Here is a 27,272-nt window from a genome sequence, read left to right as displayed (position 1 = left end):
AGCGCCTGGGTCCTTTGTGCCTCCCGTGCCTGGTCCTCTGCCTCCTGCTGTTTTGTGCTGGACGACTGTAGCCCATGACGTGATTTCACACAACACAACCAGCCACGGCAGAAAGAGAGGGGGTTTTGTCCCGGGACCCTCTTTTGTGCTGTTGTTTAGTTTGTTTGTTTTCAGAGTTTCTAATGAAGAAGGCCACGAGTTGTGGTCCGTCACTGCCACAGTAGGGACACCAGGAGGTCTGGAGAATAAAAAGCTTCCAGGTCAATAGCATGGAGCAAATCGCCTCGCTCTAATATCTCTGTCAGTTATCACACGCAACTCCGGCCTCAGTTGCCTTGTTCCCCCAGCATGGGAAGGGCACTCGCGTGATAAGTCTGCGCTCTTGCTGTGACCATAACTCCTACTCCTCACGGCATCTACAGGATAGCCTACTGAGTTGACTGTTAACTCAACTAACACTCAGCTATTGAAACAATGATGCTGAGCTGACCTCAACCCTCTAGCAGGCTGAACTATGTTAAATCTGATTATTGGTGCATACTCATTTATGTCTGGAAAATGCCACAACCACAATTTATTCTAATGTCTTAAACATGTAATCTATGTGAGTAAATGTAATCCGAATGATAATATATCATCCATCATACATTATTCACTTTATACCAAAAATTGGATGTGGGAACCAGTCCCCAAATATTGCTGAAACAGACTGGCAACCGGGCTAATAGAGAACCTAAACTGTGCTTGTATGACAAATATATGTTGCTAACATATAACATAAATGTCAATGGATGTGTAAGAGGAAGGTAAACAGATCTACGTTTTAGGTTTTACCCAAGCTCTTTACTCAATTGGTGTTTGGTAACTGGGACTAGATCTGCACCAAATCAAATCAGATCTGCACCTAGGGGCCACTATACCCCAATCTTGTTATAATTTCCCCCCAGTATGTGATAAAATCTAATGAACACATGGGGGCAGTATAGACCAATCTGACACACCGGCACTAGGCTTGCAACAAATCAAGTTCATGATGAGTAACTGAGCTGAAATTGTTGCTATTGAATGTGACATCAAACAATGAGTTGGTGAGTCTGATTGTACTTAAAGCGTCAGTGTTTTTTATTGTCTTTATAAAATAATATTTAAGTGTATTTTTCATGTACTGAGTATAAGAGATGCATTTTAGAAAACAATGTGTCATACAGTATATGCAGTCATGTACTCTCATGTCATCTATTATGTCCAGTTGCACATGTGGGATTAGTGATTTTGACTGCAGATGGAAGAACTGGTTCAGTCCAATAACCTTGATGAATGAAGTGTTGTCATCCGCGGGGCTGAGTCCCCTGGTCTACATCTCACACATTTCTCCATTCATTCAATAATTGCTGCAGGCAATTTGGGTTACAAGCTGCACTCAATGGTACAACTGTAGTGGTCTCTGCCTGGTATTCAACTGTTTCCCCAGAACCTGCACACATTATAGGCCTACTCATAGCTTTATATTTGTTTATGGTTGTACTGCTGCTACTGCTGTTGTTGCTGCCAATGAGCTGTAGCCTAAACTGATTCTCCAGTCCATGTTTGCTCAATTTGAGTTAATGGGTTAAGCAGGAAGGGCGGTAACTCCATTTGGACTCCCTCTCATTTCCTCCCGTTGCTATGGGCACTAGTATGAGTAATGACCTTGTATACATAAGTGCAGCAATAAGTTAGTGGAGAACAGCAAGATATGTTTTCAGTATGGGAGGGGGTTGGGCTCACTTATGGTGGACCATATGGGAGGGCAAGCAGTGAAATAGAAAGTGCAACACTCACTAGCCTAGTGTTTTGGATGGCATACAAATATAACTCCCCATGGAAATAAATAGTTATGTATGGATTCATTCTTATGTTGTTCGTTTGTAATTTGGCTACCTTTCTACCATGTAATGGGCTACTGTAAAAATAAATGTTGGAAACATTTTCAAAAGACTAGTCTCTTCAGGAGGCACTGATAAGGGAACATTTTATTTTCTACATTTCCTTCAGAAACTATTCCTACTCTGACTTATTCCACATTTTGTTGTGTTACAGCCTGAATTCAAAATGGATTAAATTGTTTTTTTTCTCTCTCACCCATCTACACACAATACCCCATAATGGCAAAGTGAAAACATGTTTTGAGAAAGGTTTGCAAATGTTTTGAAATTGAAATACAGATATATCATGTACATAAGTATTCACACCCCTTTGCTATGTGCTTCTACAAAGTATTGACTCAGGGGTGCTAATACTTATTTAACCCTTGTGTAGTCTTAACATTCTGTTTACTACCTTATCCTAAGGGTAAAAAATGACCTGCCTTCACTAAACCCCTAAAATAAAGTAGCTTAATTGAATTGTAAACCCAAAATCTGTTTTGCATGAAGAAACAATTTGTCATTCATCACAAACTTTGTGAATATCTGGGTTTCCCATTTTCACAATGCAGAAAGACTGCATTTAATCAGTGGACACCACTTGTTTTTACTACAACATACCTGTCATAATTGTTTTCTTTACTTTATTATTATTGCTAAAGGTACTGCATAGGTGTAAACATACATTTGTCTTTAGCAAGAGATAGCACTTGTATAGCCTAAGAAAGTAGGAAAAATGTGCAGAAAGTAGTTTTGAATGCATTTTATTGAAAGGAAACGAGTCATACTTTTTTGGCAACATAGTGATATATTCTTATATACTGTACAATGAGAAATTCAACTACAAAATACTAGTATTCTCCCATTTTTTTAAACCATTGCCCCCATCCACAAGGTGTATAAACAACAACAATAAGTAAGAATAAAATAAGATAATAGATACAAAAACATGTAGAACATAAATCAACTTTAATTAGCACATGTAGGACGGTATGCAAGTGTGTGTGCATGGACTTTGCAGATGTATTTTTACCATGTGCAGCACATAGTATTTGTTTTACAGTCCTTCTTTGGGGGCAGAATTGGCATCTCCTCCTCTTGCCTGCCCCAGCTGCAGCCTCATGTGGATCAGGACAAGATTCAGCCCCCTGAACAGCTTTCACAAGCACTGCAGAGGCTGCTGTGCGGGGGAGGCACTCCCTCCTTTGAATGTGTGGGGTTACAAGTGCCTTTCCCAGCTGCTCCAGGAACACCCTCCTCTTGTTCTGCTTATCAGGGATCCAGGTAGGGTTGACCTTGTTCCATATCATGCAGGAATTGTATGAGGACACATCTATGATGTTATGGAAGATGACCAGGGGCCAGCGGGCAGTCATCCTCCTGCAGCTGTAAGTTACAATCACCTTGTCCAGGTTGTCTACGCCTCCTTTGTTGTGGTTGTAAGTCCAGGATGATGGCTGGCTTCCTGTCCTCACGATCACTGATCTCAGCTGTTTTTTGCAGTGTGGAGGACCACATTCTTGTGGGGAGGTAAGAAACTAGAGTGGTGGTGGGGGTGAAGGCAAACTTTGATGAGAAGGCCTCTCTCCCTCTTGTTGCGGAGAGTGCAGGGGGAGCTTAGGCTTGTTCTTTCTAACTGTACCAACCATGGTAATCTTTCTCTTCAGGAGCTGCTGGCTGAGCTCATAAGAGGTGAAGAAATTGTCACACGTGACATTGTGCCCCCTCAGTCCATCTGTCACATCAAGCACAACCCGCATCCCCTGGTTCTTATCCGGGCCTCCACTGGTCGGCTTCCCTGTATAGACTTGCATCTTCCAAGCGTAGCTGGATTGTGCGTCACAGGCCACTCATATCTGGATGCCATACTTTGCTGGCTTGCTGGGCATATACTGCCGGAAAGAACAGTGACCTTTTGACAAAAGAGATTACTATCAGTAATTAGTATGTGTCACAGAAAACAATAACATACGTCAAGGATATTACAGCAATACATAATAAAACGAACAGTGAAAATCACTTACATTACAGATATGAAAATAAAAATGTACCTCTGAATGGAACCAGTTGCTTATCCACTGTTACTGCAGGCCCAGGGTTGTAGAGGTTTGTCAGACGCTCAATCCACTTCTCCCAGACCTCTTATGGTTGTTCGTTTGTCTCTCACACGTCTTGCAGGTCTTGACTCATGGTTATCAAACCATAGCATTCTTGAGAAAGTGTGAAAGACTCAGTGGCATCGTGGCACAGAAAATCTCCCTTCCACTCTCAGAATCCCAGAGACCACATGTAGCCTCGCCTCGGGACCTATACATACCTGCTAAGATTAGCAGCCCTGTATAGGCACGCAGGTCAATCTCATCCATCTTTTTCCAGTTGTCTCCATATTTACGGAAACCCTGCAAATTTGTCATCTCCAGGATGATTTTTTTTGAAGGCTGGTGTGATGAACCTGTAGAATGTTGAGGCACTGTCCTGGACATGGGCTACCGCATGTCTTGTGGGCTCTGGGGTCATCCTTATGACATTTTGTGCTGCCATCCTGCCCTGGTTGTCATATGGTGACAAGGACCATGTTATTTTGCTGTTCTTTGACAGAAATGTCTCTCTTTCAGCTTGGGTGATTTCTTCATCTGAAGATGATGCATTGTGCTCTGGGTTGTAATTCTTCCCCATCTTCAGATACCTCCTCCTCTTCTAAATAATTTGTTTCCTTATTCCTCCTGGACATCTTAATAAATCAGGTCTACGACCTGTTGGGCACTGAATCGTGCACTCATGGCTTCAGCAAAGAGAGAACTGGGGGGACTGTCATCTGCAGCACCTTTATAGCCTCTGACTGCATTCCCCATTAGTAAACAATGCTTTCAAGAAATGTTTATTTAGTCTGAAATGGTTTATTTTGTCTGTGAACTTGGGTCATGTGTGGGGTCGTGGAGGGGAGATGCTGCACATGCACAAGAAAGTTCAACCAATAGCACACAATCTCAATTTCTCATTGTGTGTGTGTGTGTTTTCGTGGTGTGTAAATGATTTTATAACTGCCGGGTCAAAAATGACCCTAAGACAATCTTTGTACCCTGGTGGTGTACAGCTTCATTGGGAATATGAACAAAGACGATGTTTCACTTTATCTAATGTTGGGGTCACTCTAGGAAAAGTAATCAAATTTCAAGTTGAAAAAATATCATTTAGGGGGTTTTCTCTGCTGTTAAACATAGTGGCGGATCATTGTTTTACCCTTAAGACAACACAAGGGTTAAATGAGATATTTCTATATTTCATTTTCAACAAATTAGCAAAAATGTCTAAAAACATGTTTTCACTTTGTCATTAAGGGTGTGTGATTTACAACAAAAAAAACGATGTCATATTTTGAAATCAGGCTGTAACACAACAAAATGTGGAATAAGTCAAGGGGCATGAATACTTTCTGGAGCACTGCACGTACATAGTAAACCGAGTCCCACTCACCACGACCTCACCTGTGAATTAAAAGTGGAAATCAAGTGGCGTCATGTCTCCCATCTCATCCAGGTCCGTGGACACGTAACGGTGTAATTGACCCGTAGAGGGGAGACCTGCAGCTTCACTGATCAACCCTGTCAACACAGAAAATACTAGATTATTGTTAATTTCACTGTAAAATAGCTAGCTCCGTCCAAATATAATCAGCAAAATCCGAGAGCGCAGCGCGTTAAGGGATTCAGAAGTGGCGTGACATTGATAGAGTTCGATGCGCCATGATTTTTGTGTTATTAGCACATAAAAACATGGTGCTTATTTCTACATCATTAATGAGGGACTGGGTTGTCACTGATGGAGGAGGGGTTGGACCGCCACGCACAGTGGAGGAGAGGGCCGGCAGAACGAGCCTGGCAGCGGTGCTTAGGGAAACCCAGTTCTCCAAAAATAAAGTTTGCCTACACTCTTCGTACCGAACTGAAGACTTCACGAAATCGATTCGCAAACTGTCGTGTTATTGATCGTTTTTACTATTACCTATTGGGGGGAATTAGTAAACGTTGAGACTTTTAGGAGATAGATAGGACGTTGGAAAGTGATCGCTCAACTTTCTACACAGGAAGCGCTTTCAACAGGTCTAGCGAACGGAGCGCGGACGACTCAGGTAAAGTTAAATCCGACAACACAATGTTGCGCTTTGCATCTAGTCTAGCAAAACAAATATAGACAGACAATTTGTAATATGTAACCCCATTCAAAATGCAAGCAGTTGTATGCCAACGCTCTTCCAATAGTGCATAGGCTAGCTGACTGCAGGCAGATGAGGATGTTACAATGCGTTATAAATACGTATATCACGGTGTACTGCTGAGGTTGGGCTCTCTAGAGTACAGTTCCCCTCAAGGTTTCTTCCATACCTTTGCAATTATTTGCCACTGACACCCTGAGCTTTTCTTTCTAGACACTTGGGTCGAGCAAGGTTTTTGTTAAACACTTTTTGACAAATGCAATACAATGACAAAATGTGCCGCAGTGTTAGTTTCTAATGTATTGTTAGAGGGAGGTAATTTGTTCCATAAGGTCTTGGATAAGGATCTATGTTTTGGACTCCAGTGAGTGTTGATAATGCATTGTGTATAGAGCTGTTTCACGTTCTTGTACACGTAGGAAAAAAAGGTGCTATCAAGAACCTAAACGAGTTCTTTGTCTGTCCCCATAGGATAACCCTTTGAAGAACACTTTTTGGTTCCAGGTAGAACCCTTTTAGATTCAATGTAAACTCTTTTCACAGAAGGTTCTACATGGAACCCAAATAGGGTTCTTTCTACCTGGAAGTGGAACCAAATAGTTTTTTTCTTATAAGGGTGCATGTGTCAGGTTGACATAGTTTTAATATATTATACTGTCTGCAACTTTAATAGCATCATAAATCAGGTTGAAAAAGACATGTCTAGTCATTTTCCTATCTTAGTTCACCTGCATATCAGCCCTTACTGAAGCAGAATGGTTTTGTTTCCTAGACTGAGGACTCACACTGTGCTTGTCTTGGCAGCTGTGTTACATTGTCATCATTCCAGCTTGCATCCCGTTCTCAGGGGCCATGAATCAACACATCAATGAGCATTTAGCTAGATGTTCCTGAGAATCATTTCTATCTCACAACCACACCTGTGCCAAATGCACCAAAGACAATGAGCTGCTACATTTTGGAATTACCAAATGATATGGTGAAATCAAGATTCACCAGTGCAGGTAATGTACAGTTGACGTGGGTGTTGTCATGTGACAGTAACCAGATTCATTCCCACTTGACCTCTCAGGATGTTGACATTTGAAAATATTTGGGTACATGACCAGATGTCAGAACTTGTGTTCCTTCTGGTTTTGACGTGTTTGTTCTCTATTGTGTAGAGAGTGACTGGTTAGTTATTGTTCACATCAGCTAGTCTCCTCAGTCCCAGTGTCTGGCTAGGGGCCAAAATCACTTTTCTTACACACAGACGCACTAAAGAGTAGAGCGGTCAGGGTTAGGAGGACGTCACAACACCTGAGGCTTTTTCAAGACGAGTGGTGTATGCAGGGATCTAAATTAATATTTTCCCAACGTAAAAAAAAGTTAAAAGCACAACATACAATCTAGGCGCACCAGAATATATATTTTTAAATGATTGAGATATAGTAAGAGATCAGTCATTAATTTCTATGATCATTGATCTTTTGAAAAAGCTATTTCCTTTCTTTCCATGCCCAAAAATGTCTAGATATACTGGTAAAGTAACCAGGTTGTTAGCTAGCTAGCTAATGAGGTAACATGACTGAACAAGGTGTAAACAAATGCCTGAGAGTGGTTTTGGAGCAACCCACGACATGGTTTATGAACAGGGCCTAAAAACTAACTTTTTGGTCCACCAGCCATTGTGGCAGGTAGATGAAAAAAAATCTACCAGACACTCATTACCTGACACTTACAATTATTACCAGCCAATGCATTTATTTGCCATAATAACACCAACAACAATTACGGTTTCTCGGCTTTGTTTTTGCAGATTTCGGATTTCCCCCAGATTTTCTTCACGTTTTTACAAAAAAAAATAACTTATTTTAATAGAACATCCGATTTGGTTGTTTTTCCAAGTCCACAACAATCCTTAAACCACATCAGGATATTACTTTTGAGGTCTTGGAAGAAAATAAAAAACATATTTTTGTAACGGCTGTTGGAAGGAGAAGGTGAGGACCAAGATGCAGGAAGGAGACGGAGAGACAGCCTGGTCCTTGGAGGAGGCACAGGATAGACCGGGCCGTGGAAGCGCACTGGAGGTCTCGAACTAAGGGCCTGCACAACCCTTCCTGGCTGGATGGTGATTCTAGCCCGGCATGTGTGGGGCGCAGGCACAGGATGCACTGGGCTGTGCAGACACACGGGAGACACAGTGCGCCGGCGCAGGATATCTTGGCCCGAGGAGACGCACTGGAGGTCTGGAGAGCAGGGCTGGCACCATCCGTCCTGGCTGGATCCTCACCCTAGCCCGGCATATGCGGGGAGCTGGGATGTTGCGCACCGGGCTAAGAACGCGTACTGGAGACACCGTGCGCTCCACCGCATAACACGGTGCCTGACCAGTACGATCCCCGCCATGGTAAGCACGTCTTGGAGAGCTGTAGCGCCATTCTGGCACAGGAGGCCTGGTGCGTGGGGCTGGTACAGTCTTCACCAGACGGCTAACACGCACCTCAGGACGAGTATGGAGAGCTGACTCAGGTGACATCAAATCTCGTACACGCTCCGTCGGGTTCCGTCCTTGGCTCCTTACGGTAAGCACAGCGGAGGCAACAAGAAAAGGGAACCAGCGATGAGGGAACACGGCTGGCAATGAAGCCCGAAAGGCAGCCCCAAAAATTTATTGGGGGGGGGCAGAGTCAGACCTGAGCCAACTCCCCGTGTGGACCCCCCCCAAGAAATTTTTGGGGCTGCCTTTCGGGCTTCCTTGCCAGCCGTGTTCCCTCATCGCTGGTTCCCTTTTCTTGCTGCCTCCGCTCTCCTAGCTGCCTCCACCTGTTCCCATGGGAAGCGATCCCTTCCAGCCAGGATCTCCTCCCATTTGTAGGATCCCTTGTCGTTCAAGATGTCCTCCCATGTCCATTCCTCCTTTTCACCACGCTGCTTGGTCCTTTGGTGGTGGGTAGTTCTGTAACGATATTCGTTGTGAGAAGGAGAGGACCAATGCGCAGTGTGGTAAGTGTTCATCGTTATTGTAATAAACTGAACACTAAATTCAACAAGGAACAAAAGAAACAACCGAAACAGCTCCGTCAGGTGCAAAACACACTAAAGAGAAAATGGCTACCCACAAAACCCATGTGGGCAAGAGCTACCTAAGTATGGTTCTCAATCAGAGACAACGATAGACAGCTGTTCCTGATTGAGAACCATACCCGTCCAAAAACAAAGAAATACAAAAACATAGAAAAAGGACCATAGAATGCCCACCGTAGTCACACCCTGGCCTAAACAAAATAGAGAATAAAAGCCTCTCTATGGCCAGGGCGTGACAATTTTGGATTGTATAGTTTCCCTTTAATTTAATTTGCGTAGCTCTAGAGTTTTTTTGCATGGAGTTTTTTTCTGTACTGAATGCAGAATAGCAGAGTTTGCAAAACAAAAATTTGATACAATTCCACATGATATTATATCATTCTGCCAGGGTATCCTGCTTTGCAGTTAATGGTATGCAGTTACCGGGGTAACAGGGCCCTCCCATGGTGTCTGAAAAAAATAATAGAAAAGATGAGAATCTTCAATGTCTCTTCGCTAGCAGTTCTTTCCAACTCAAACTAACAACCTAGCATGTGAACAAAACAATGTCAATATCCTAGAAACACGAAGACAAAGTCCCACTGAGTATGTTTACATGAGCACTAATAATCTGATTTTAAACTGATTATGGCAGTAGGCCGAGTGTGGCATTTGTCATGTGAACACTTTACTCTGCTAATCTTAATCGGTGTCAATTCAAAATCAAAGTAAGCATATACTGATTGAAACAACTGCTTTTCTGGGCAATCTTTTTAATTATTAGGACATGTAAACAGCTTAATCTGTGTTCTGGCAGTGTATTTCTTTATGTGCATGTGCCAGCAATGGTAGTGCAAGCCTCCCTTTTTTTTGTGAGTGAAGAAAGTGTGGGAAAATTAAGTTTTCACATAGACTTAATATGTACGATCTCAGAATCAAATAGGCTTTGCAAACATTTATTTAGATTGGCGATTTTCTGCATTTATTTAAATAGGGACTATTCAGAAATGTCCATCTTTGCCTGGTTGCTAAAATTCTAATAGTTTGCCTAATTTCAGTTTGACCAAACAACCTTTATTTAATTAGGCAAGTCAGTTAAGAACAAATTCTTATTGACGATGATGGCCAGGGGCAGAACAGTAAGAGAAAAGCTGCGAAATGGAGAGTAAAAGAGAAGGGACGTCCAGAAAAGTAATGTTTTGGAAAGATTTGAAGTGGTAAAAGAGGATTATAGCAGTGTTATGTGTGATGATTGTGATACCATTTCGACAGTCACAAGATGGATTTCAAATAGGCTTGAACTGTAGCCTACTGGTCAGATGGGTTAAATAGAAACTAAAATCTGGACACTGACTCTAGGTCTATAACCTCTCGCATAGCCTTATAAATTCCTGCCGAATTAAGCATTTCTTGCAAGTGAACAAACAGCTGACCCGATCACCACAAGTGTCCATAAAAACCAGATTATTAGGGAAAATCATTCGTCTTGCAAAGCATGCAAACGTTTTAAACTATCAACAATAATGATATTATTGTGTGCATTTAACCTCTATCAAGATTAACCAGTGTGAGGGAACAAAGCTTGAGTAGGGAGTATTAGGTAGAAAGGAGGAAAAGCATAGAGCAGCACCCTTGGCCAAGGGTGTGCCAGAGTGTCCACCCCTAGTGGTGCATCTCCTGCCAGGGCAAAGAACAGCGGGCAGTGTGCGTCTTTGTATTATGTGAAGATACTCGACCGTATCTATCCCAGATCTGGTTCAGCACTTGGGGATTGAGCCTCCAATCCCCATGAATGGGATTCCCTCTGGACAACAAGTCTGCTCCTACGTTCAGTACTCCCGGGACATCAGTCACGCGTAATGAGAGGAGTTGTGCTCTGTTCCACAGAATAATCTTGACAGCCAGTCTACGTAGATGCCGAGAGTGAGTGCCACCCTGGCGGTTGATGTATGCTATCACAGTCGTATTGTCTGTCCTGACCAGGATGTGACAATTCCAGAAGAAGAGCAAAAAGTGTTTTGGAGATAGGAATACTGTCAGTAGGTCAAGGTAGTTTTACCACTTTACCATAGTTTTACCTGTTTACCGCTCTTCCCTCGTGAACTGGGCCCCATCCCGTGAGTGATACTTCTGTCGTCAACACCTCACTGACACTACCCCTAGGAGAATGCCTGTAACGAAGCTGAAGGGGCTCCTCCAGTGGTGGAGGACCGAGAGACAGACTGTGGTCACCTTTTACCTTTCGATTTAGGTGACAAAGTACACAGGCACTGGGCAGAAACCCAATGCTGGGAGTCTCTCATCCTCAGTAGTCCCAGTAGTACTACTGAAATGGTGGAAGCCATCAACCCCAGTACTCTGAGACATATTCTGAACAGGGCAATACACTGATGGAACGGCGTGATGTGGCTGACCGATAGTGTGGTCCAGAAGAGAGAGAATCCAGTCTGACGCCCAGGTATTCTATCTAGTCTCTGAATTTGCACCAAACTAAGCTCTTTTTCTGGTTGATCTTGAACCAGGATGCCAAAGCCGCTTTAACACGCTGAACGTCTGGGTGGCTAATGCAAGCCCGAAGGAGACAGCAAGGTACTCGTAGGCCATGCCCTGAAAGGTGAACCTGAGAAACCTGGCAAAATGCTAATGTGAGGTAAACTGTGGTGAACCAGTCACTTCGACGAATAGAGCGAGACAGCACGTTGAGCATACAGAATATGAACTTCCTCACATAGCTGTTGAGGACCCGTAGGTCCAAAATGGAGCGTTGAAAGCGGGTGGTTTCATAACACTGCAGTGTCTACCCCTTTGTGACTGTGGACAGGACTCAGGGCTGGACTGTGCATGTGTGCCAGTTCACTGCTCTTGTAGCGAGTTGCCCACAAGTTATTTTTCAAACTTATTTTATTTGCTGCTTCACATTTCTCTAGTATAGGCTACTACCGTAATGAACGATATCAGCAAAGTGCTGATCGGTATGGTATGAAGTGATCGGTATGGTCTGTGTCGATCTATTTTCGGTTCATCATCCCAGATCTAGAGTTGAGTGAACTCCCTCCTTCTTCCCTGTGGCTGGACATATAGGAATGAGCCGCTGCACGGGGATAGGGCTCATGGAGCGCAATTGTGCCTCTCCCCCGTTTTGTTGGGGGAGGAAAGTCTGCGCTCAGCCCAAGAGGGGACAGGCTAGAATATGGTGTGAGCTGTTGACTGCCCCTCTCTGCCGCTGGGGACTGACCTCTTCTTCGCTCCAAGGGAATCAATGGGGCTGGGCCTCATTGCAGGTGCAACAAAGGACCGCTTCCCCCACTGGCTGCCTCTGTTATTGGGTCTTGACTGGGGGGCTCGCAGTCTGCAGCGTCACAGGGGTTATAGTGGCCCTAGCGCCAGTGTACTGCCCTCTCCCTACCCCGAAGCCATGCATTCTTCTTGCTGCGGTTCCACGGTTCCTAGGTATGTGAAGCAAGGTGAAGTTGAAGGCTTTGCCCTTCTTCTTGTGAAGTTCGCACCTCTGCCGCATGGCGGTGGCCTGCCGCGCCAATAGGAGCATTGAGGAAGTCTGCCTTCTCCTTGTCTAATAGGCTGGACATATTCAGCCAGAGGGCTCTCACCCCAACCACTGCAAGTCTCACAGTGCACCCACAGCTTTAAATGCCGCCTCTGGAGACAGGTTTTTATACAGTTGAAGTCAGAAGTTTACATACACTTTAGCCAATTACATTTGAATTCAGTTTTTCACAATTCCTGACATTTAATCAGAGTAAAAATTCCCTGTCTTAGGTCAGTTAGGATCACCACTTTATTTAAAAAATGTGAAATGTCAGAATAATAGTAGAGCAAATTATTTATTTAAGCTTTTATTTCTTTCATCACATTCCCAGTGAGTCAGAAGTTTACATAGACTCATTTAGTATTTGGAAACATTGCCTTTAAATTGGTTAACTTGGGTCAAACATTTCGGGTAGCCTTCCACAAGCTTCCCACGATAAGTTGGGTGAATTTTGGCCCATTCCTCCTGACAGAGCTAGTGTAACTGAATCAGGTTTTGTAGGCCTCCTTGCTCGCACACGCTTTTTCAGTTCTGCCCATACATTTTCTATAGGATTGAGGTCAGGGCTTTGTAATGGCCACTACAATACCTTGACTTTGTTGTCCTTAAGCCATTTGCCACAACTTTGGAAGTATGCTTGGGGTCATTGTCCATTTGGAAGACCCATTTGCGACCAAGCTTTAACTTCCTGACTGATGTCTTGAGATGTTACTTCAGTATGTCCACATAATTTTCAATTCCTCATGATGCCATCTATTTCGTGAAGTGCACCAGTCCCTCTTGGAGCAAAGCACCCCCACAACATTGTGCTGCCACCCCCTTGCTTCACGGTTGGGATAGTGTTCTTCAGTTTGCAAGCCTCCCCCTTTTTCCTCCAAACATAACAATGGCCATTATGGCCAAAAAGTTATATTTTTGTTTCATCAGACCAGAGGACATTTCTCCAAAAAGTACGATCTTTGTCCTCAATGTGCAGTTGCAAACCGTAGTCTGGCTTTTTTATGGCAGTTTTGGAGCAGTGTCTTCTTCCTTGCTGAGCGGCCTTTCAGGTTATGTCGATTATAGGATTCGTATTACTGTGTACATAGATACTTTTGTACCTGTTTCCTCCAGCATCTTCACAAGGTCCTTTGCTGTTGTTTTGGGATTGATTTGGACTTTTCACACCAAAGCACGTTCATCTCTGGGAGTCAGAACGCGTCTCCTTCCTGAGCGGTATGATGGCTGCGTGGTCCCATGGTGTTTATACTTGCATACTATTGTTTGTACAGATGACCGCGGTACCTTCAGCCATTTGGAAATTGCTCCCAAGGATGAACCAGACTTGTGGAGGTCTACAATTTGTTTCTGAGGTCTTGGCTGATTTCTTTTGATTTTCCCATAATGTCAAGCAAAGAGGCGCAGAGTTTGAAGGTAGGCCTTGAAATACCTCCAATTGACTCAAAATTATGTCAATTAGCCTATCAGAAGCTTCTAAAGCCATGACATCATTTTCTGGAGTTTAAAGGCACAGTCAACTTAGTGTATGTAAACTTCTGACCCACTGGAATTGTGATACAGTGAATTATAAGTGAAATAATCTCTGTAAACAATTGTTGGAAAACTTACTTGTCATGCACAAAGTAGATGTCCTAGCCGACTTGCCAAAACTATATTTTGTTAACAAGAAATTTGTGGAGTGGTTGAAAAATGAGATTGAATGACTCCAACCTAAGTGTATGTAAACTTCCGACTTCAACTGTATGTGCGACAACCCAGATTTCCTCCTTGGGATCACGGTTAGCCCTCCCGATGCATAGGAGGTTGCCCATCTCCTGTAACAGCTCTGACCTGGTAGGCCATCAGTAGGGGTGTGTTATTAAATCAAATTTTATTGGTCACCTACATATATTTATTGTGGATGTAGCAAAATGCTTGTGTTCCTAGCTCCAACAGTGCAGTAATGTCTAATAATTCACAACAATACACACAAATCTAAAAGTAAAAAAAATGGAGTTAAGTAATATATCAGTATTACGACGAGCAATGGCGGAGTGGTATTGACTAAAATACAGTAGAGTAGAGTAGAAACCAGTATATACATATGAAATTAGTCAAGCAGCGTCGGTGGCAAACTCAAGAGTCCATACTGAAAGTGCCACAGACTCTTAGACCTTCTGGAGGATTGAGACTGAGAAGCTCTCCATCTTTCCAGGAAGGGAAATGCTGGTCAGAGAGGAGACACAGCTGGGGTTGTGGTGGTTGGCCAAGGATTGCTCCCCAACCGGAGGCTTGCTGAAACCCAGCACCTCCATGCCCTGCATGTCCAAAGCTGCAAACTCCCTAGTCAGGGCATTGCTGTACAGGAGCTTTTCCTTGTTACGTTTGGCTTCCGCCAAACAGGCTGGGACTGTCAGGAGGAGTTGCTTCCCCGGGATTGTGCGAGAAGGGATTCTCTTCTCATCGAACCAGTCCCTCTCGGCATTGCCGCCCCCCTCAGGTGCATTCCACCCAGTATTGAGTTTGGCTGCAGCCCGCTTGCAAACATCAATAAGCCATTACTTCTTCTTGGGTTTCAATGCTCCGCTTAGGGCACTGGAGGGCCTTGAGCCCTGGGCTTGGAGTTCCTCTTCCCGATTGTCTTCGTCAGGGAAGAGACGACTAATGCTGTCATCCTCTTCGATAACGAGCTCCCCCTCCCCCGCTGTGTGTTCGTCAAATAGCGGGTGTAAGTTCAGGGAGGGTGCTCAGGAGGTTTGGGGTTGGGGTTGTGGAGCTTCCTCCTCGCCCGAAGGCTATGAGGAAGAGGAGTCTCGAGGGGGGGCTGCTTTACGCAGTCTCCGTTTTAGGCCGGTCCTCGGCAACTCCTTATAATGCATGCAGGACACCGGGTGAGCGAGAGCCGTCAGTGCATGTTCTTCCCCCAAGCAGTGTGTATCCTTGCCAGCTATCATATCCCCACATGGCTAGCCGGTGCTGTGGCAGGTGCTGTGCTCGGTTCTCCTTGAGTAGGGGTAGCAGGTTCCATAACTCTGAGAGACACACAATGGTTTTATCCTCGAGTTAAAGGGATACTTTGGGATTTTGGTAATGAGGCCTTTCATCTACTTCCCCAGAGTCAGATTTTTGTGTCTCTGTGTCCAGTATGAAGGAAGTTAGAGGTAGTTTCACGAGCCAATGCTAACTACCGTTAGCGCAATGACTGGAAGTCTATGGGTATCTACGAAGCAAATTCTACTCAAAGCAAGTCTTTCCGTTTGGTAGCGTTATTGCCTTGCAGTTCGCCTGAGAACAGTGAAGCAGGAAGACAAGGACCAAGTCGTGCTGAGGAAAGCTTATAGAGAGCAAGAATGACCAGAGCGTGGGAGTGGGGACTGATAATGAGTAGGGTCTCTCCTCATTCGCCACTCGACCTGTCTGACCTTCCGTAGTGATAGGCTTGTCCAACGATATCCCATAGTGAGATACCGAAACAAATATTTGAAAGAGAACATACAGGTTATTCTATATCAGACAGTGACACACATAAACAGCGACCCTACACACACAAACTGTTACGCTGCACCCGTATTATGAAAGTTTTGTTTTATATCCATAGTTCCAAAGTTTCTTTCTGACCCCGCAGCCATGAGAGTGATAACACCATTATAGAATGATAATATCATGAGTGACATTACCAGGTAATAGCAATACCTGTTACAGGATCATGAAAATCACGCACCAGCCCGTGGCATCAGGCACCTTATCTATTGACAAGGATATCCTCTGACTACATTAGCAACCGTCAGTGAAAAGGACAGTGATATTCATTTCCTGCGACATCCTTCCAGCACACCACTGAGTATCACCTGTCAAAATCTCTGGGTTTTGATGTAATTTGAGGGACTTTTATCATGTAACGACAGAGGAAAATGTAACTCACAAGACTAAGATTTATTGGTTGCTTTCCTCTTTGATAGTTGTTTCTCATCATTCCCTTGTCTAGACTGAGCTATATCTCTATAGGGCTGACAGCATCTCTCTTTCACTTTGAAGTCATGCAGTATTCACACACACAAACAGCTGAGAGTAAATTCAGACCGGATCAGGTGTATGCAGGTGGCTAAAGTTACACTTTCAGCACAGTGTCCTCCATTCCTGCAACCTGCCACAAAATAGAGAGAGAAACACAGCAAATAACGTACCCTGCAAAGACAGACTGCACACTAAAGCCTTCCAATTTGAGCTGATTCTCTAATTCTGGGAAAGTTCAGGTAAAATACACGTAGTCTCGACGCCGACAAACAGATTGGTTCGCTCTTTCCCATGGAGTAAAAAAAGAGAAATATGAAGGGATGGAGGAATGGAAGGAGAGATGGGATAATAATGAAAGGATAACGGTGTTTCATAGAAGACCTCATGTTCCGACATACCAGGACGAAGAGATTAGGCTGTGTCTCGCACGTAGAGCAGAGCCTTGTGATGCTGTAGCCCTGACTGCCCAATTTAATAAACTGCTTCAGTACTGGAATTACTGTAGAGAGGAGTTTGGACAAAATCTGGGATATATTTTCACGGCGTGCTGATCATTGTTTTGATGATACCAGTGTGTTGTTAATCAGATATATGCAGGGTTGTTGGTACATATTGGTTATTACAGTTGTACTATGGTGGTAATAATATATATGACCGTGTCACTTTTCTTCTTATTGTTTCATCAGATGCTCAGAACATGGAGTTGAACAGAGGAGAAGTGCCTCTATATGTAAGTGCTGCTATTACTGTTGTTCATTCTCTCTGTGTGTGTGTGTGTGTGTGTGTGTCTTACATGTGTGTGACTACCTGTAATGTTTCTCCTCAGCTACCTCTCTCTCTATGCCCTTTCATTTCCTCTCTCTCCGTTCCCTGTTTCTCCCTCCGGTTGGTGGTTGACTGACTGGCGTTGTGTTGAGGTTGGGCTGCAGGTGTAATCTAACCCTGGTGTGTTACACTCCCCTGGGATAGAAACCTTTACATCCGGCCTGTTCTCCAGATGGACAAGGCCTACTGAGACCACTAAAAGCCCATTATTTTATACATACGCGCGCGCGCGTGTGTGTGTGTGTGTGTGTGTGTGTGTGTGTGTGTGAGAGAGAGAGACAGCATGTGTGTGTTTGATAAATAGTGTGCTCAAGTGGTAAGGAAATCGGGCCCAGTAAAAGAGAGAATGAGAACTATAAAAGATGAATGTATTGTTTATTGGTTCTGAGCAGGTAGGCCCAGACCTGAGTGGCTATATGTTTATTCTAAAGGTCAGTACATGTGTTTTCTATTTGAGGTAAATTAGGAGTGGGTTTTCAGAAGGTCATTTTAAAGCTTCTCATTTATTTTCATTAAATGTGTAATGACTCGCTCTCTTACTCTCTCTCTCTCTTACTGTCTCTCTTACTCTCTCCCTCTATCTCTCTTTCCCTCATTCTCCCACTGCCCTTTTTTTCTCTTCCTCTCTTCTTTTGTGTGGTAGAATCCTGGGTGGGCCAGCCAGCCAGCCGGCCGGCCAGTCACTAAAGTTTTGCCAGATTTCTGGAGGACAGAGCGAGAGTAGAGTATCAGTTTGTTTTTACTAGTTTACCAGTGTTTCAGAGTTGACCTGAAGATGTTTTCTTTCTGTTATTGAGAGCCTAGTCGCCTGCTTGGTCTGTAAATCTGGCCGCAATAAGCGACTGGGTCACATGGAACACGTAACATTCATGATTCATATCCTAGTTTTCTCTTGTTGTTTAGACCATTATCTCTGGTTGCAGAACTTAAATTCTGTGAGCCGTGACATTTTTAAAACGGTACAGTGCTCGCTGTTACTTTGAAAGTACTCACAGATACTCACTTACTCTTACTAGAGTTTACTAGGTTTTTACCATGTTTCAGTTTAACTCTCACTGGTATATGTCTGTATGGCCAAAAATGTACCATAAAGATTGAACTAGTACATCTGTGTTACAAGATGAAGTGTAGTCTCCACCCTAAGGTCATAGCTCTGCCTCTGCAGCACGGCTCCTCTCACCTCTGAATGAGAGCCAGACTTAAATGCTCTGCTTTGTGGATGTAAGCTGTGCTATATTTCACTCATTTAAAGACTGTTATTGTAACTGGCCTGTAAAAGTTTTATGGTGTAGCAGTCCTGCACAAAGACAACATGGAGCCTTTCCTCTCACCACACCAGAAAGTCCACAATCAGTACAATGAACAAACGGTAGTATTGATAGAAGTTCTCACTGTGTAACTGCCTGTGTCTGGTCTGAAGGGGTGGTTTGTGGTTTGTGCTGTGTGTGGAACCTTCAGACTGCGATTTACTGAGTTTGAATGAGATGAAGTGTGTTTGTGTGATTTGGGGTGTGTGTGTGGTATGTGTGAGGTGATCTGGCAGTGCTTTTGTTGGCTGGCTATGAGAGATTACCTGGTAGACGACTGGCAGGCCGCTGGTGATTTGCGTTAGAAGAGGAGAATGTGAGGGATTCTATTTAAGTGATAATGCCAGAGAAGCCGGTGTTGGGTGGATATATTGCCACGGGTGTTGTGCGGCCCGAGATGAAGTCGAGCCATTATATCTTCCAAACACCGGCTTCAAGGGCATTAGCACTTTTATACAAAATATTTGAATTAAAAACGTTATTTTGATGAATTTATTCATGCCATTTCATCCTTTCACAAGATATAGTCCCTACACAAATCTTGGGTTGCTACCCAAGCCGGCTGGTTGTTTGTTCTATCGGTTCGGTTGCCAGAGACTCGACCCGGTCGTTAAGTCTTTTTGTTCTGTATCTATGGATGCAAACCAGTCGTTTGTCCTAAAGGTTCTATTGCCATACTGGCTGACAACGTTCTTATCCCTTGCTTACTAGCTAGCCAACTACGGCTAACTTACAGTCATGTCAAACGATTTCACCTGGCTCTCTCGCCAGGACACTGTTGTTCACAGGAGTTAGCCAACAACACAGCTAATGCAAAAACTGAAAAAAAACTTCAAACTGAAGCTGGAAAGACTGCAAACTAGCTGCACTTCGTTTCGTTCAGGGTCCGGGAGAGAGGCTGCCCGGAGGTTACTCCAGCTTCGGCAGGACTCCCTCAGTGTTGCAGACTATGCAGTGGAATTCCGCACGATAGCAGTGGAGGGTGCCTGGAACCCTGAAGCGCTGTTCGCCACGGAGTATCGGAGGAAGTAAAGGACGAGCTTGCAGCCCCGGAACTACCGACGGATCTCGACTCACGGATCGATGGACGGCTATGGGAACGCAGAAGGGAGAAGAGGTTTGATTGTGGTCCCAATCGCTCGTTCAAGGATCCCATCTTGCATCCGATGGACTCCAGAAGTCCCCGGTGTCTACGTCCCAGAGAGGATCTGAGCTTACCCGAGAGCCTCCGAAGACTGCCGATTTATCTCTTCCCGAGCCGATGCAGCTCGGTAGGGCTAGGCTGTCTCCAGCCGAACAGGTACGCAGACTTAACAGCCAGAGTTGTCTGTATTGCGGTACTGCCGGTCATTATGTCTCTACCTGTCACTTCAAGAGACCTAACTCATTGGTAGCAATGAAATTGTCCTAATGACAATTTAGCTTCCCCCCCCTACTCGCCACGTCTCCATGCCACACTGCTGTGGGGCGACCAGTCCAAGTCTCTCCAGGTACTCATCGACTCGGGAGCCGATATGAGTCTTATGGACGTTGCCCTGCCGTCCGAGCTGGGCATCCCCACTCAACCCCTCTCCTTTCCCATGAATGTTAGAGCGCTGGACGGTCGTTCTATAGACTGGGTCTCCCACCATACCACCCCCATCAACCTACGAGTATCGGGGAACCACAGCGAGATGATCCAATTTCTGCTAATTGAGTCTCAGCTGGTTCCTGTGGTATTGGGATTCTCTTGGCTCCAGCTACACAATCCCTCGATTGACTGGTCTACTGGTGCCATCGTCAGCTGAAGCCTGTTCTGCCACACTCATTGCCTGAAATCAGCTCTGCCTGCCCCGGGACGTCTTCCTGGGTGCTTGGAAATTGCCCTGGATCTCTCCGCCATTCCCGTGGAGTACCAGGACCTCCGGGAGGGGTTCAGTAAGGCCCGGGCCACTTCGCTTCTGCAACACCAACCAGTAAACAAGGATGTTAAGCCGGAAGCTCTGACACGCCACTATAGCCCCGCGGCTACACCCCCCGGAAGCCGAGACCTTTCCCCCCCGCTCCAAGATAATTAGCCCCTCTGCTGTTCATCTTCTGTTGCCCCGTACCCTCCGTATACTTCCTACTTTTCAGGTGTCTAAACCCATGTCTCACAGCCCTTTGCCAGGTGGTGTCCCTAGAGGGTGGGTACTGTCATGCCCTGATCTGTTTCACCTGTCCTTGTGATTGTCTCCACCCCCCTCCAGGTGTCGCCCATCTTCCCCATTATCCCCTGTGTATCCCATGTTCTCTGTTTGTCTGTTGCCAGTTCGTCTTGTTTGTCAAGTCAACCAGCGTTCTCTCAGCTCCTGCTTTTCCCCAGTCTCTCTTTCTCTCGCCCTCCTGGTTTTGACCCTTGTCTGCCTGGACTCTGAGCCCGCCTGCCTGACCACTCTGCCTGCCCTTGACCATGAGCCTGCCAGCCGTCCTGTACCTTGGCCCCACCGCTCTGGATTATTGACCCCTGCCTGCCTTGACCTGTTGTTTGCGTGCCCCTATTGCTGCAATAAACATTGCTACTTCAACACAGTCTGCACTTGGGTCTTACCTGAAACGTTATAATGGGGCCTTTTGGATGCAAGCAACTATGATAAAACACATTAAGTCTACCACATAATGTGTGTGGCTACATTGCACAGAAGACCCACTAATACAAGTATAATCTACTGCACCAATCATTCAGTGCAATAGCCTTGGGACATGGTTTTTAAAGACTTACATTTAGACATGATGATAACTTTCAATTTTGTGTATCGTTCTTCATACATGGTATCAGTAGGTTTGCACAAAAAATTCAGGTGACTTTTTACAAATAAGTCCCTATAATGCTTATGATGCCATGCGAGTTTGAGTGTCTGTCATTTTGACTTTTACATTAATGTGTCATTAGTGTGCTAGATTTGTTCAGAGGTATGTGGCTCAGGCAGTGTACTGTAACATTTCTCTGTTCCGATGTGCGCGCACACACACAAAGCCACCCTGAAGACCTCTGTGTGATTCACATTCTGGAATGTACATCAATGTTCCCTTTGCCTTGTCATGTGCATAGGTATAAAACAACATATTTTTTATTTTTACCTTTAATTTAACTAGGCAAGTCAGTTAAGAACAAATTCTTATTTTAAATGACAGCCTAGGAACAGTGAATTATCTGCCTCAGGGCAGGATGACAGTTTTTTACCTTGTCAGCTCGGGGATTCTTCGATCTTTCGGTTACTAGTCAAACGCTCTAACCACTAGGCTACCTGCCGCCCCAAAGGTAGCCTGCTGTATAGGTGCTGAAAGTTGGTATGGCAGTTGAAATATCAGAGTTCTATGTTGGAATGGCAGAGTTCTAAACACTATGGCCTCAGATGATCTTTGATGTAACAATGGTGCTGGAGAAGAAGGCTGATGTTTTACGTGTCCCCAACCGATTGTGTTTTTTGTTTGTTTATTTGCAGCTTATTTTTTAAACTTATTTTGTACATAATTTTGCTGCTACCGTCTCTTATGACCGAAAATAGCTTCTGGACATCAGGACTGCGCTTACTCACCACGGACTGGCAGAATCCTTTTTTCATTTAACGAGTCTGATGAGCCCGACGCGAATGATATACGGCCTACCAGACAAGCCTACTAGACAAGCTAAATTACTTCTAAGCTCACTTCGAGGCAAATAACACTGAAACATGCATGAGAGCACTAGCTGTTGCGGAAGACCGTGTGATCATGCTCTCCGCAGCCGATGTGAGTAAGACCTTTAAACAGGTCAATAATCACAAGGCCGCAGGGCCAGACGGATTACCAGGACGTGTACTGCGAGCATGCGGTGACCAACTGGCAAGTGTCTTCACTGACATTATCAACCGCTCCCTGTCCGAGTCTGTAATACCAACATGTTTTAAGCAGACCACCATAGTGCCTGTGCCAAAAACACTAAGGTAACCTGCCTGAATGACTACCAACCCGTAGCACTTACATCTGTAGCCATGAAGTGCTTTGAAAGGCTGGTCATGCCTCACATTAACACCATTATCCCAGAAACCCTAGACCCACTCCAATTTCTATCCTGCCCCAACAGATCCACAGATGATGCAATCTCTATTGCACTCCACACTGTCCTTTCCCACCTGGACAAAAGGAACACCTATGTGAGAATGCTATTCATTGACTACAGCTCAGCGTTCAACACCATAGTGCCCTCAAAGCTCATCAATAAGCTAAGGACCCTGGGACTAAACACCTCCCTCTGCAACTGGATCCTGGACTTCCTGATGGGCCGCCCCCAGGTGGTAAGGGTAGGTAACATGCTGATCCTCAACACAGGGGCCCCTCAGGGGTGTGCGCTCAGTCCCCTCCTGCATTCCCGGTTCACTCATGACTGCATGGCCAGGCACGACACCAACATCATAATTCATTTTGCCGATGACACAACAGTGGTAGGCCTGATCACCGACAACAACGAGAACCTATAGGGAGGAGGTCAGGGACCTGGCCGTGTGGTGCCAGGACAACAACCTCTCCCTCAACGTGATCAAGACAAAGGAGATGATTGAGAAGTACAGGAAAAAGAGGACCGAGCACGCCCCCATTCTCATCGAAGGGGCTGCAGTGGAGCAGGTAGAGTTTCAAGTTCCTTGCTGTCCACATCAGCAACAAACTAACATGTACCAAGCACACAAAGACAGTCTTGAAGAGGGCATGACAACCTATTCCCCGTCAGGAGACTGAAAAGCTTTGGCCTGGGTCCTCAGATCATCAAAAGGTTCTACAGCTGCACTATTGAGAGCATACTGACCAGTTGCATCACTGCCTGGTATGGTAACTGCTCGGCCTCCGACCGCAAGGCACTACAGAGGGTAGTGCAAACTGTAGTGCAGAGTACATCACTGGGGCCAAGTTTCCTGCCATCTGCCATCCAGGATCTCTATACCAGACGGTGTCTGAGGAAGGCCCTAAAATTGTCAAAGACTCCAGCCACCCTAGTCATAGACTGTTCTCTCTGCTACTGCACGGCAAGCAGTACCGGAGCACCAAGTCTAAGTCTATGAGGCTTCTAAACAGATTCTACCCCCAAGCAATAAGACTCCTGAACATCTAATCAAATGTCTACCCAGACTATTTGCATCCCCCCCCCCTTTTACAACCCTGCTACTCTCTGTTATTATCGTCTATGCATTGTCACTTTAATAACTCTACCTACATGTACATATTACCTCAACTAACCGGTGCCCCCACTCATTGACTCTGTAGCAGTACCCCCTGTATATAGTCTCGCTATTTTTATTTTACTGCTGCTCTTTCATTGTTTGTTTCTTTTATTTCTTATCCTTATTTTTAAAAAACTGCATTGTTGGTTAGGGGCTCGTAAGTAAGCATTTCACTGTAAGGTCTACACCTGTTGTATTTGGCGCATGTGACTAATAAGATTTGATTTGATTTCATCAAAGCTGATCCATGAAGTCATTTGTTTTTAATAAGGGCCATTCAGATCAGTCCTATTATGATTCTGTAAGAGGATTAGAACCTGTTTCTCTACTTCGGATCTACTTTGCACTTCAGTGAATAGCAGAACACAGCTCCAATAGTTGCTATTGTACATTATTCAAAGACCAGGGAAGTTAAACTAGGCGGTAGTGTGTGCGTGTTCATGTGCTTGTTTGTGTGTGTGCATGCGTGCACTTGTAAATGTAGGTGAGTCCTGCCAGCATATCAGATGCGTCTTCTGTTTTTCGAAGTCATTATTGTTTTGAGGCTACTAGGCTATTTATTCAGGCCACTTGCTGTGGAACTTGTTGTTGCAGTAGCTCAGGGCAGTAGCTCAGGGCTGGCTCCCCTGACGTCGTGTGTGTGTGTGTGTGGATCACTCAGAAAGATCCCGCTACAGAGCCCTTCTCTAATGACTCCTGATCCCCAAGACACCACAGATGGGTTAGTGTGACCCGGCTGTGGTTCTTTTCATCACCATTATGAGAGCGTTAAGTTAAAAGTCATGTTGGTTATAGGCTTTAGAAAAATAGGCTATAATCAGGATGTGGCAGGCCTGGAGGTTGGAGCAGGGCAAAGGCCAATGGATCCACACTGGGGATCGACCTATTCGGATATAGCTGATTACTAGCTGATTACTGTCGCAAGCGGTTCTCATGGGCCAGGTGTTGTTCTGCAAGGTGGTCACGACCCCCCCAAGGATGGGGCGTGCTGTGCAATGGCTACTCGATTCTGGGGGTATGGACTGTGGCACAGAGCGCCTGGCCTATCAATTACCTGGAGCTTCTGACAGTGTATTTGGCACTCGGGCTTCTCCTCCCTCGTTGTTGGGCTGGCATGTGCTGGTCAGACCTGAAAACATGACGACAGTAGCTTACATCAACAAGCAGGGGGGGACCCGGTCTCTCCCTGTCCTCGCTTTGGTACGCTCCCTGTTGCTGTGGAGCGGGGTGCTCTTGCTTTTGCTCGGGTCCGGATCTGCTATCCAGGGTGGCCCTAGGTGGCTAGACACCTGGGTGGTTACCCAGATATGGGAGAGGTTCGGGCAGGGCCAACCTAGACCTTTCCACATCGTGAGAAAACATGCAGTGTCAGAGGGACCCGAGCTCTCCGTTGGGAACGGAACTCCTGGCGCTCCAGTTGCCTCGGAGCCTCCTTTATGGATTTCCTCCCGTGGAGCTGATTCAGCCCACATTGGAGAGGGTTGCGCCAGGAGGGCTCCCCATTGGCCCTGGGGGCCTTGGTTCACGGAGATCATTAGCCTGTTGGGCGGGGTCCCGTGGCAACTCCCGTTGCGCAGGGACCTGTTGTCCCAGGCACATAGGCAGGTTTGGCGCGCCAAGCTGTAGATTTTCTGATTTGCTAGAGGTTTACCTCTGAACGTTATTGTTAACATTCATTCCACAACTGTATGTGTGAAAGAGGTAGGCGTTTGAGGTCTGGGAGGGACATCCTTATGTTCCCACAGGAGCTTTGATAGCAGGGTCGGGCATTCTCCAAGTGTACATGGCCGTTATCTCAGGGCGTCATGTGGGAATTAACAGAGCCACACCGGGTGGCCACCCCCTGTGCTGTTCCTGAAAGGTGTGCACCGTCTCAGACTGGTCTCTAAACCTATTACACCTACATGCGTTTTGGCTCTGGTTTTGGAGGCACTGAGTGCGGCCCCCTTTGAGACTCTGGAGTCGGATCTGAAGATCCTCTCCCACAAGACCTCCCTGCTCATGGCTTTGGCCTCAGGTTAAATGTGTTGGGGACCTCCACACATTATCCGTACACCCTTCCTGTACTCAGTTTGCCCCTGGAGACTAAGGTGGCATATAGCAGGAAGGGGCAAAGGTTACCTAGCGGCGTGCGGGCCCACTCCACCAGGGGTCTGGCAGCTATTTAAAGGGTTGACTGCAGGGGATATTTATGCTGCATTGAGTTGGGCATCACCACACAAGTGGTGATGCTTACAGCTGGGCCAGGAAAGGGTCATGAAGCAGCGCGCAGGATGCGCATACCCAGTCTATTGCATCTTGCGGGGTTGGGGTCTGGGAGGTCTGCCATGGGCCATTTCATTTAGTATCCGTTGAGGCGGGACTCCATTCCCCATAGTTTCATTGGCCTTGTCAGGTGTGATTCTAGTTCTTCAATTGAAGTCGCGAGAGTACCACTCCCTATAGTGGTATTGTACCTTGTTACTTTCCTTCAGAGAACAGTAGTTATAGTCCATAATGTAACATTATGAATGGTGTCCTTGATGAACAGTCACAGGAATGTGTTGATGAGCTGTCTTCTCTCTAGATAGAAAACCAATGAAACCATATTGTGATATCACACAGTAAAACCCTTTTTATCCCCACCCCCTTTCTCTCTCTGTCGTTCTCTCTCTGTCGATCTCTCTTCTCAGGGCCAATTGGAAGTGTGTGCTCTTCTGCAGGTTCCAGATCTAGAACCAGAACAGACAGAGTTCTATGTGGTTTTAGAAGGTTCCAGACTAGTCCATGTTACTGTAGGGAAGAGAACAGAGGATGGAAAGTCTCTGTGCTTCACTGTTCCAGGTGAGTCCCACAATTCCTGGTGCCCATTGATCCCAGATCAGTCTGACAGTGACACACAGGGCTACTGACTGAGGTTAGAACAGAACCCTTAGTTTGAAATGGGGTCATTGCCTCCAGTTATCATTAGTTCCCCTTTTTATTCAAATTTTAGGTCATAAATAACATGGATTCTAATAAAGCCAGTAGATGTATTCATAGCAGTAGTTTGCCTAACTTAATGAAGACCATGTTGGTCCAAACATTGTTGCTAGATCACAATCTTCAATAGAAATCATGTTTGGGAGCAGAAAACTATTCTTGTCTTATTGTGTCCATATTAGGACAGCCTCGGTGTCAGCAGGACTCTCAGACCGTATTGTTGTCACATTCCATCATCAGTCGTCTGTTCGTCTCCTCTCC

At 45.3% G+C, this 27,272-nt stretch overlaps 1 protein-coding gene across 3 annotated transcripts in view; it reads left to right on the top strand.

Moving 5' to 3' along the window:
• Positions 1-5,750: 5,750 nt before the first annotated feature.
• arhgef28a (Rho guanine nucleotide exchange factor (GEF) 28a) overlaps positions 5,751-27,272 on the top strand; it is a 106,964-nt gene continuing 85,442 nt past the window's right edge. For all 3 annotated transcript variants that reach the window (XM_024397277.2, XM_024397276.2, XM_024397275.2), the window contains exons 1-3: positions 5,751-6,033; positions 17,392-17,435; positions 26,723-26,873. In XM_024397277.2, coding sequence (XP_024253045.1) covers positions 17,403-17,435; positions 26,723-26,873 — 184 coding nt within the window. In that variant the 5' untranslated portion in view covers positions 5,751-6,033; positions 17,392-17,402. The remainder of the gene's footprint in view (positions 6,034-17,391; positions 17,436-26,722; positions 26,874-27,272) is intronic.

The sequence above is a fragment of the Oncorhynchus tshawytscha genome, linkage group LG33 (genome assembly GCF_018296145.1).
Source record: "Oncorhynchus tshawytscha isolate Ot180627B linkage group LG33, Otsh_v2.0, whole genome shotgun sequence".
Classification (NCBI taxonomy): Eukaryota; Metazoa; Chordata; class Actinopteri; order Salmoniformes; family Salmonidae; genus Oncorhynchus; species Oncorhynchus tshawytscha.
Note: the sequence above shows the minus strand (reverse complement) of the source record. Positions and strands in the feature narration are given on the sequence as shown.